This window comes from Eptesicus fuscus, chromosome 9 (assembly GCF_027574615.1).
Source record: "Eptesicus fuscus isolate TK198812 chromosome 9, DD_ASM_mEF_20220401, whole genome shotgun sequence".
Lineage (NCBI taxonomy): Eukaryota > Metazoa > Chordata > Mammalia > Chiroptera > Vespertilionidae > Eptesicus > Eptesicus fuscus.
The window spans coordinates 6,069,802-6,081,898 of NC_072481.1; the positions used below are offsets into that span (position 1 = coordinate 6,069,802).

General features: G+C 43.2%; 1 protein-coding gene across 1 annotated transcript in view; it reads right to left on the reverse strand.

Annotated features, from left to right (window-relative positions):
* MTOR (mechanistic target of rapamycin kinase) overlaps positions 1-12,097 on the reverse strand; it is a 112,925-nt gene that overhangs the window by 70,588 nt on the left and 30,240 nt on the right. Inside the window, exons 24-28 of the mRNA XM_008151774.3 lie at positions 11,521-11,613; positions 10,612-10,758; positions 6,275-6,417; positions 3,434-3,596; positions 3,152-3,297 (exon numbers count right to left, since the gene is read on the reverse strand). Of these exons, the coding sequence (XP_008149996.1) occupies positions 3,152-3,297; positions 3,434-3,596; positions 6,275-6,417; positions 10,612-10,758; positions 11,521-11,613 (692 nt within the window). The remainder of the gene's footprint in view (positions 1-3,151; positions 3,298-3,433; positions 3,597-6,274; positions 6,418-10,611; positions 10,759-11,520; positions 11,614-12,097) is intronic.

Below are 12,097 nucleotides of genomic sequence, written 5' to 3' on the forward strand. Positions count from 1 at the left end.
GTTGGGCAGTTGTTAGAGTTGCACTGGCTCCTGTTTCTAGTTTTAATTCTGCAGATGTGTCAATTAGAACATTTTATTAAAATAAGGTATGTCAGGGGCTGGGCAATGAAAGCATCCAGTTCTGATCAGACCCTCTCTCTTCTACTTACTGTAGAGAAAGAAAAACAGGTGCTATAAACTGACTGTATGTCCCCCCCAAATCTATGTTGAAGCCTAATCCCCAATGTGATGGTAGCTGGAGGTGAGGTCTTTGGGAGATCTTTAGGCCATGAGGGTGAAGCCCTCATGAATGGATTAGAGCCCTTATAAAAGAGACCCCACAGAACTTTCCACCATGTGAAAAAACTTCTGCAACCTGGAAGAGGGTCTCACCAGAATCCAACCAATCTAACCCTGATCTTGGACTTCCCAGTTTCCAGAACTGTGAAAAATAAATGTTTATTGCTTAAGCCACCCAATCTATGGTAATTACAGCAGCTTGAACAGACTAACTTAGTAGGCCACCAGACCTTACCCTAATGCTATGGGCTAACCAAGTAAAGCCATGTATGTGTATGTGTATGTACTAGTATTTGTGTTTCCAAATAATCAAATATCGATTTAATCCTCTGTTTCCCTAAGAAGCTATTACACTTACCGATGTATATGAGTTTTGAGGAAATGAGTATAATTTATACTGTCTAATGATAGCTCTGGCTTGGGGATTGCACATGGATTTAATTTGTCCTGGAGCAGATAGGGAGAAAATGTCAATAGGTAGGAAGACCAATAGATCAATCCAGCAGCAAGAGAACAATGCTGCATTGAAGAATCAGCTATGCAAAGATGTTCTTGTGTACAGCAAACCTGATTCTTTCAAAAAGAATAAGGCGGGGGATCCCAGGGTGAAGGCATGTGCTGGGGGGAGTGGGTGATGGCCAGGGAGAAGTCAATGGGGGGAAAAGGAGACTTATGTAATACTTTAAACAATAAAGAATTTAAATTAAAGAAAAAAAAGAATAAGGCAGTTCACTCAGTGTATATAGTGGATGAGCTTTTAAAAAGGGGACAAATAGTGAAGAGAAAATAAGAGTAGGAAAAATAAAGCTGGAGGCAAGGAAGGCAATAGACAAAACAGGTAAGACATCTGTAATTTGTCAGAGGCGGGCCAGTAACTGAGCTGCAAGCTCTCCAGTAGCTACTGTGAGGCAGGGAATTCCATCTATTACTGCAGAGCAAGGTCCCCAAGACCAGACCAACGTAGTGGCTCAGGGATGTACAACCACCACTGGTCTGACCCCTGGGAGGAGTTTCCAAGAGGCTCACTAGAGGACTGGGCAGTGCTGAGAGAAGCTTCCTTAACAGTAGTTTGTTTCTTCAAACTTTCTTCAGTGAAAATGGCACCAGAACATTGCAATGGTGCTTAGGAAAAGCAGTTCAGAAAATCAGTAGAAAAATCTATAAATGGAAACAAAAACAGGTGGACCTTCTGGTCTGGAGACCAACTGAAGGGAGGCAGCTGAGCTGAATCAGACTAGGAACAAACCACAGAGCTTCCAGTCTTGGCTTTACCTGGGAACAGAGGTGTTTGTTTTCTTAAAGCCAACATTAATCTGTAGGGAATTCTGAGGACTTATTTTCAATTATATTGGCTTAATAAGTTAAATGACCTTCTTTAACATATTTCCAGGCCCCTGACTATATCTTTCTACTACAAATCTGCATAAACATTAATGCTTCTATGACTTCTCAAATGTGGGAGGAAATCTGGGGTAGGATGAGGAAGGCTTTGGAGAGGTATCAAACAGAAAAGGTTAGCAGGGAAGTTAATATGCAAAACTAGTGATTTGATGTTCAAGTTATTATATTCAGTTACCGGGTTTTCTATTAGTTACCAAACAAGACTGCATTACCTAAGGCAGAGACGGGAGGAAGAAACGCAGGTTTTCACATTTGCTGTACCTAATGGAAACTGAAGCCTACCCTAGGAATGGCAGGTTTCTAAAATAACATGTGGTATTTTAGACATCAACATTCTCCAAGTCCAATTCAGCTGGGCAAAATACATGACTGTACTGTGTTATTTTTTTAAAAATCACATTTTAGTGTGTACAGGAACACTTTTAGTGTCTACTCAAAAGCAGAGCTGGCAGAGAACTTGCTATCTGGTTACGCTCTCAAGTGAGGGAAGCACCACACACAGCAGCCTGTTCCAGCCGCTCTGGAGGCACTGACAAGCCAGGTGATCTTTCCTACACTATCATGTTGGCATTTATAAGAAGATAATTAGATCCCAGGGTTAATATTCTCTGGTCATCATTAGGGGAAGTGAGCAGTTCTCCAAGAGCAGGAACTAACGTTTCAGGCTGCTTGTAATTTCATAACAGCAGAAAATTATTTATTTATTTATTTATTTATTTTTAAAAATATATTTTATTGACTTTCCACAGAGAGGGAGGGAGAGGGATAGAGAGTTAGAAACATCGATCAGCTGCCTCCTGTACACCCACCACTGGGGATGTGCCCGCAACCAAGGTACATGCCCCTGACCGGAATCGAACCTGGGACCCTTCAGTCCGCAGGCCGACGCTCTATCCACTGAGCCAAACCGGTTAGGGCAGAAAATTTATTAAACAACCTATTTTTTCCATACCCAGAAGACTCAGTACCAGTTTATGAGAGGACAGAACATAACCAAATCAGGGGGAAGAACCAGTGACTCTCAGACATCGCTCTGCCTTCTATAATCACAGAACTCCAGAGGAGCACAACGCAGGCGCCAACATATGCATCAGTAAAGCCCGCCCTGCCATTGGGTGGCCCCTGAGGCTCAGGAACCAGCACTTCCCACTCCTGCCCCAGAGAGCACTACCTAACTAGACATAAAAGCTATTTTTCTAGGCTGCTATGGAAACAGTTGCTTCCAGACTGACTTCATTGGGACAAGTAAGCACAGGTTGGAAAACAAGAGGAGCCCCAGTGCTAAGGATCAAGAGAAATGACAATTAGGGCTGGAATACTGGGGAGAGCCATCTGCATCACATCTCATTTAAATGTATTGACCAGACCCGAGAGGCAGATTTCACAGAGCAGAAGTCTCCAAGCGACTCCAATGAACTGGCGGGAGAAGAGAGGTCATTGGAGATAAAGACAGCAATTTAAAAGGGTTTACCTGATGAGAGACTCTAGGATGGCGGGGGTGGGACCTTTCTGGAACTCCAGTTCCTTGTAGTGTAGCGCTTTGGCATATGCTCGGCACTTGGCAGCCCTCTCACCCAGCAAAACAATGCCATTGTCGTCTCTCAATGGCAGGGGGCCCTGGAGGAGAGCAGAACCCCACAGCATAGGAAAATGGCAGGCGGGGCACAAATAAGAGTGGGCTGCGTGGGGGCTTCTCCCCTCCCACCAGCTGGTTCCCTGTCGGGCTCCATCTGAACAACGGGGAAAGTCTCACCTTGTCACTGTGTTCCATGAATTCAGCCAAGTTTAAGAGGGTTTGTGTGACTTCGGCAATGTCCTGTGAGGTGAGGGCCAACTCAATGCTTCTGATGAGTTCGTCCTGCTGGTCTTCATTCAGTTCAGACCAGCAGGACACAAAGGCAGCGTTGAAGAGATCCCTGAAGGCAGAGAGGAGTGGAGAAAGAGGTTGGAACACCTCTCATGCCTCTGCCTGGCGCAGTCATACCCACCAGTCTACTCCTGGCCTCGCTGATACTGGTTATACAGACCAGTGCTGTCCAACAGAACTTGCTGAGAATCATCTATATCTTCCCTGTCCAACACAGTAGCCACTGGACACTGAGGACATGAACTATATTAAGTGCGACTGAGGAACTGAATGTTAAACTTTATTTCATTTCAACTAAATTAAAATAATCTGTGGCTACTGATGACTGTATTTTAAAGTGCAGGTAAAGGCACCGTGACATACAGGGACTGTGTGGGGGCAGGAGGAGACAGAAGAGAAGAGAAAAGTAAAAGGCACATTTCTTGGCAGCTTTTGCATCACTTCTCCTCACTGGAAAAAACGAACAGAAAGGGGACTTCTATCACAGAAGTTGGCAGTAACAGATTCTGAAAATAATCCTCCAATGGTTCTTGGGAAGTTTCTCAGACAATGTCCAAATTCCTAAATTGGAAATGGCAAAGGCAGCATCTGCTACTTCTTTTCAAAATAAAACCGGAATCCTTTTTTTGGATGGTCATAAACAAAATGACAACAGAACTTAAGAAACTGGAAGCATTAGAGAACAGAATCCAAGTCCGTAAGTCTTGAAGGATTCTCTGAGCCAGTCTCTTACAGCTGGGACCTTAGGAAGACCTGGAACCAGAGGTGCCATTTCCAACGTTACTAAAACTATTTGAAAAATCACTACAGCATTATATGGGTGGACATATTTGCTACCCCTGACATCTGGACTTTAATCCTACCCCTCTTTTTAGGTGAATGTGGGAGAGGAGACTTGGAAACTACAGAATATGCTGATAATGTGTAGGTTTAGCATTTGACGGCTCTGCATTCACTTTTTGTTACATTAAAAGATTAAATCAGACCAATGTATGTAATTTTGGAATCTGCTGGAAAGAAGAATATCTGAAATTCAAAGGATAACATAAAGATGGGAAGAAGTCCCATGCAAATTAAGAAATACGCTTTCTGCTTTAGGTCCGAGGCCACATTGGATCCCAAATGAAAATATGTGGCACTAAGAAGATAAACACATATGTGTGTATTTACCACAAGTCTCTTTTGGATGACATTATGCTCAAAAGTGACTTGGAGCAGAAGAGAGGTATGCCACGCCAGCTAAACATACGAAATCTGCACACTATGGAAACAGAGAAGTCCTAGGAACTATTTTTAAAGCATGATAAAAATACTTGAAAGAAATGAGATGAACCAAGTCATGGCATCAAAGCAATAGTCTCAGGGACCATCACTAAATACCCTGCTAACTCACCACCACCTGCTAAATACACTCCCACAGCACACCAGCTGTGCTGCCAAAGTGAAATGAAATGAAATGCGTGCTCTCTGCTTCTTGTGAATGAGAAGAGCTATCTGACAACTAAACCACCATTTTATGCCTCAGTGTAAATAATAATGGCCCACTGTAGAAAATTTTGGAAAATAGGGGGGGGGGGAAATGAAGAGAAAATAATCATCGCTTAAATCTTCCTAATCAGAGACAGTCATTGTTGTATTACTTTCTAATCTTTTCCCTATGTACATATGTTTTTAATAGTTTTAAACACACATTTATACCATTTTGCATTCCATTTTATTCACTTATATTATACTATAAATCTTTTGCATACATTATAACTTTTTACAAACCAAATTTTAAAAACCTGTTTAAGATTTACTATTTAAAAGTGTTTTTCATGGCAAATTCTATTTTCCAAAGATGGCGAAAACACTCTCCTATTGCATATACTAGTACTCTTCTAGAATTGTGCCACTCCCCTATCACGTGGCATCCACATCCCTATCTGTCAATTAAACCCTGTCCCTTGAACGTGAGTGGGTCTTTGTTGACTATCTTGGACAACAGTGTGGCAGAAGTGACACTATGGGACTTTCAAGACTAGGTCATACAAATACATGCACTTCCTTGGGGACACTCACTCTTGAACCCAGCCAGTATTCTTCTAGGAAGCCCGAGCAATCCACCAAGCGATTCATGTGGCGAGGAACCAAGGCCCCTAGCCAGGGCTGAATTTCTAGTTGCTACTCAGCCCCAACTTGCCAGACCTATGAATAAGCCATCTTGAAAGTAAATCTTCTAGTCCCCAGACGAACAGCCCCACTGACTCTTTGTGGAGCAGAGGTCAGTTGTCTCCACAAGTCCTGCCCAAATCATAGATTCATGAGCAAAATAAAATGACTGTTGCTGTTTTAGACCACTAAGTTCTGGGGTATTTGTAATGCAGCAATAAATAATTAGAAAATATTATTATTGGAAACAGGTTATATTAAACTATTATATAGTTGTTTTCAGAGTTGTAAATGACTTTTAATTAAAATTTTGGACCTAAGAAATAAAAATAAAATTTTGGACCTAAATCTACTAAGGAAAGGTCTACCAACAAGGTTAAAAAGGATGCTTTTCCTACAATATGAGCTTTTTCCATTTGCCTTTTTGTTTACTTTCCCCCCAGAAGTTAGCAAGATTAAAACTACTAGCCCTTTTACAATTGCCTATTACTATTACCAACTCTTATCTGTGATTTCCTATGTGTAAATCCTCTCGATCCAATCTGAGGCTGTGCAGGAGGAGCCCACACATCATACCTGGCCATAGGGTTGTAGGCCTGAGCCAGGGCCCAGCAGGAGCGCAGGGAGGGCGATGAGGAGTCCTTCAGCAGCTCCAGGCTCAGCCGCCTCAGCCACTCTAGCCAGTCATCTTTGGAGACCCTTCTGGCAGCTCCCCAGGCCTGTAATTCCACAGGTGACAACGGAAAACCATCAGCTTCAAGGGCCAATTGTAAAAAGCCCTCATCCATGTAATTATTATTTTACTTCTTTGATTTATAAAATTCCCCCAAAGCACAAATATGAAAGAATAATATTTAATTAAAAGCCATACAGCAAAAACAGCAACCTCTAGAATGTACCACAGTATAGAAAATACCTGTTTACAACTCATTTGTGCTGGATTCTATCAGCGAAGCAGAGAGCTCTACAGACCCAGAGAGGATGGGGCCTGTCACAGTCAGAGTACATTCAACGAATGGCCTGTGCAGTGTGGGAAGGGCCCTGGGTCCTCTCTGTATTAGGACTCTGGCTCATCTGACAGTAGAGTCACACAGGAAGAGGAGAAATGCTCAGGTTCTCAGCATCATGAGTCATGCTACAATCAGGTGAGCAGTGAGCCCAAGGCACATGGCACCATAGTGGAATGAGACAAAAGGCATACAGCAGATTTCGTTTTTACTTTCTAGTACATGCCCTCCAACTTTCCTCAAATCTCTGAGCCTTCCAGGCATGGAGAGTTACTCCAGGGGCAGCGTAGGGCGGTGGATGGAAAGAATCAGGCTCTGGATACAGACAGTACTGGTACAGTGCAGTGATCAACAGCCACACCCTGGATCTCAGCGGCTTGAGTGTGAATCTGGCTGTTTAACCTTGGGCAAATTACTTAACTCCTCTGTGCCTCAGTTTCCTCCTCTGGGGCAAGTCACTTAACCCCTCTGCTTTGGTTTCCGCCTCTGTAAAATAAGGAAAATAGTTCCCACCTCATAGGGTGTTTTAAGGATTAACTAGTTTATATGTGTAACGGATTTATAACAGTGGTTGGCACAGTTAAGTGCTGTGCACGTGGGTGCCTGTTACTCTGGGTAGAAACACCTGGTTGGAATCCCAGTTCTGCAACTTAGCGGTCATGGCACTCTGAGAAAATTACTTGTTTGCTACATTTGAGCCTCAGTCTTCCTCACCTGAGGAGAATGTTATCTTAAGGGCCTAGCTGGAAAAGATGAGCAAAAAATGGTTGCAATTATTATAAAAATGACATCTCTTCTGTATTGGCCTGGTCCTAACTACTAAACTCCAAACTTTAAAAAAGATTTCTTCAGCAGAATAAACATGTCAATCCTCCCTGAACTAGGGAAATCACTGAAGTTACAGAAGAAGTTCTCAAGTGAAGTGGAACAGGGAGTGAAGAGACCCCTAGGTGCTACATCACCTAACCACCACCGATTCAGTCCATCCCCTCCCTGGGACAAACTGGAGATTTGTTGCTGCTTAAAAAAAAAAAGTTATTTTTTAAAAACTGATTTCAGAGAGAGGAAAAGAGAGGGATAGAGAGGTGGAAACATCAATGAAAGAGAAACATTGATTGGCTGCCTCCTGCACGCCCCCCACCGGGGATCAAGCCAGCATCCCAGGCATGTGCCTTGCCTGGGAATTGAACCATGACCACTAGGTTCATGGGTCAACGCTCAACCACTAAGCCACACTGGCTGGGGACTACTGCTTTTTTATTTTATTATTATTTAATTTATTGGGGTGACATTGGTTAATAAAATTATATAGGTTTCAGGTGTACAATTTGCTGCTGCTTTTGATGAGTTACCAATGAGTGACATTACACAAATTACTGTTTTATGTCAGAAACTGAAGTAGAGATACTACAAGAGACAAACTAAAAAATTATGTGAAGCGTTCTCACTGAGCACACAATGAAAACCCCTGAATTAGAAGGAAGAGTACAAGTAGCTACTAAAGACTTGCCTTATAGACCCTGTTCTGCCGAATGAAATGGGGACATCGGTCCTTTTCTATCCATGGATTTCTGGCTTCCTCCCTACATAATGAGTCTCCGGATAGCTGCACTGTAGTCCATGGCATTTTAAAAGCTGGACATATACAAGAAAGTATTACTAATGTCTTTGCCCTCTAATAACATGAGGCTGAGCCTGGCTAAGGCAGAGGCAATTCAGCACAGTGGTTAAGAGACTGGGCTTTGGAGTCACACTCTTTAGGTCAAATCCTGGCTCCACCATTTACTAGCTGACATTGGGCAAATTACTTAACCTTTCAGTGCCTCACTGCCCACATCTGTAAGATGGGACATTAATAATAGCACCTAACTCATAGGGTTATTGTGAAGATTAAATGAATCAATATACGTAATGTGGCTCACAACAGTGCCTGATACATAGAAAGCACTCAACCAATGTCGGTAGCTGTTATTGCTATCATTGTTGTTACCACCTGATAAATGGTAGCAAATAGGTCTTAAAAAAATCTTAGCTTAACGGCTAAGTCCTCCACATGGCCTTTCCCTGCTGTTCTTTAATTTAAACCATAATCAACTCTCAATTCTCTGCATTCTGTAGTAACTGTTTAGATACCAGTTTCCTTCTGCCACCTGCCCACCGCCTGCTGACTGCCTTGCTGGTGCAGGTTGCTGGGATGTCAGCTTACTCATTTAGAAGGTAGGCCTAATAGATGATCATAAGACAGTAAAAGCTGCTGAAAATCCTGGAAGGTATTCAACATGTATACATAATGGTTTTCTGTACCACGGAAATCCTCTATTAGTACAGCCAATAGAAAGGTGACTGAGGTGGCAAGCTGTTATTTTGAAAGCTGATTAAAACTGGTAAATATACCAATCCCTAATTATCATCACATACGTATGTAGAAGCACAATTTACTTTTTGATGAAATGGAGCTGACAGGTAGCTCTGGAGGATTTTGCTCAAGGTTTTTGAACTTGATCTCTTCTCTCAGGGTACATAATCTAGGAATTTTTCTTTTTTTGATTTGGCAAGGGTTATGCTTATTTTTCCAAGTCCTGGGTAGAAAGCAAAACTTCCTGGAAGCAAGCTTAACTATTGGGGAATTTCCTAAAATAGAGACCAAAGCTCTAAAGCAGGGTGGACAGTTGCCTGGTTGGAAGAACATTCTGAACCTAGGCAGGCTGAAAACATCACGGTGGAAATGGCCTTCTTGCTCAGTCCTTCCCTTAAGTGTGAGGTGTCAACAGGGTGGCCTCAAAACTGCCTGGGAATGCCAGGTGACTGATGACCTTTCTCTTCCTCCTGGAGTCTGGGACCAGCAGTCCAAAGCCCACAGCGCGAAAACTGTCACTCCTGACCCAGGGATCGCTCACCAGGCCATCTGAAACTATCACACGTCTCTCAGCAGTGGTCATTGTAAGCTGTCTGGGCGGGTAAAGACTGACACCACAGTCAGTAATAAACCCCAAATGTGCTGAACTGTGTGTGAACACATGCCCACAGGTCCGTGCTCACATCTTTATGGGCTTGGCCAAGAAGAGATCGGGTCAGTTGGGACCCAGTCCCGCCCAGTTCCTCACCTTGATCTGCTGCTACACTCGAAGTGCAGCTGCCTTGGGTCAGCTGCTAACAGACGATGAGGAATACCATGTTAAATTCCGAACTGCGAGCAGCTTACACTCCCCAGAAGCAGTAAAGACTAATGCAAAGTGGGGAAAATAAGCAACCTGGTGTATTTACTTAAAAGCCAGTGATATAACTGATTATTCTGCTCAGATCCATTACAGAGGTTTTGGAACTGCCTGTTTGGAAGTGTGTGGCATACACTGATGGCATACATCAGCTGGTATGTCCCAAGCTTTGGTCAGTAAAGCTACTCAAAGTGTGGTCCGTGAACCAGTAGCACAGGCATCACGTGGGAATTTGTTAGAAATGCAAAATATCAGGCCTGACTTCAACCCGCCTGAATCAGAACAAGCATTTTAACAAGCTCCCCAGCGGGTGGTGAGCCCCATGTGCCTGAGAAGTCTGAGAAGCTCTACTTTAAAAAGCCTGCATCAGTCTCAGTGCTAACTAGGGGGCTCACTGTGTGTTTCATTCATGGAACAAACGTTATGTGCAACAAAATGTTTTATTATCAAAGCTCCAAGGGAGCACAAAAGGCCCCTTTGTTCTTTATTTTCCCTCTAATAAAAAAGGATTATAATTCAGATACCCCAAGAAAGACAAAATGACCTAAGTTCATGGCATCTAGATTTTCAGAGAAATTCCTGGGCTGGTCTTGGGTTGTTTTTAACAAAAGGTAGCAAGCACTGAAAGTTTTGAACAAGAGAGAAGAGCAGGGCTCTCCTTTCCGAGTCTCCCAAGAAACGCTAGACCTGCCTTTTGGAGGTTGATGGTGCTGACGTGCAGTTTCTTCATGGGTCCCGTTTCTACTGGTCCGCTGGCCAATGCATCGCCTTGGCTACTCCTCAACATTCGATGCTGGTAAATCAAAGGGTCCTCCTCTTCATCGGCCAGGGTGTAGCCCTGCAACCAGAGATTGACAGACAAAATTGCAACTCCACAAGGTGCTCCCAGTTTGGAAAACATCCTTAAGCTCTGCGAGGGTCACACCTTCTGGAAGAGCCAGGATTTAGCCCTTTGCACTCGCTTGCTTTTTTCTCGATTCCTTTATTCTGATGCTAACCGTGTCGAGTCACACTCGACATCCGAGTGCAAAAGGTTAGGTAGGCATGGCTCCAAGTATGGACAAAATGAGGCTGTATTCCCCACTGCAGACCAGTCTGTGTTGGTCACTCTTGGTCACTGATAAGCACTGAAAAGAGTATGAGCATGCAACTGGCACACAGGAAGCAACTGTGAGCAATCGTGATGAGGACCAGGGGCAGCAGAGTCCGCAGCCTGTGCCTGTGTGGCCCAAGAGCCAAGAATGGTTTTTACATTTTTAGATGGTTGAAAACATCAAAAGATGATTACTACTCTGTGACATATTAAAATTGTTAGAGCATTGTATTTTGGTGTCCATAAATAAAATATTACTGGTATGCAACCAGGCTCATTCGTATGTGTGCATATAGCTGCTTTTAGGATGCAGTGGCAGAGCTGAGTGGTTGCAACAGAGAACACATACTAGTAGCCTGCAAACCTGAAAAAATGTACTATCTTTTTTTTTTTTGCCAATCCCTGGTTGAGAACTAAAATGTAGATATATTCCCATAGGTAAGATGACAAAAGTACCAACAGGAAAGACCACACGGGACTTGGAAACAAAAATGAAGTGCAATTTACCTTGACAATTCTGCAGATGAGGACATCATAGCGCTGATGGTTGATTCGGTGTCGCACCAGAACTTTATTCACCATTGGAATGAAAATTTGGTACTGTAACAGGAGAGGAAGGAGATCAGAAACCATTACTTTGGAGAGTGGAAAGTAGAGAAAAGAACATTACCCCCACTACATTATAGCTATTTCTTCTGAGTTTGGGGCTAGCTCTTCGGTATTCAGAAGAATCTTTTTACCCTCTCCTGCTATAAATCTATCCCTATCACCTTCCATCTGGGTTACTGCAACAGCCTTTTAACAGTCTCTCTGCTTCCACTTGTGGCCTGGTCTATTCTTCCACATGGCATTGAGAGTAATCATTTAAAAATCTTAGGTCAGATCATAGTCGTCCTGTGCTCAAAATCCTCCAAAGACTTCCAGTCTTGGCTCCTGGAGTAAAAGCCAAAGTACAATAGCTACAACAATCATGTGCAAATGGCACCAGAATCACCGCAGGGGGTAGGGGGCGCTTTCAAAACCAGATTGTTGGCTCTATAGCCAGAGTTTCCAGTTCAATGGGTCTGGGCTGAGGCCGAGCATC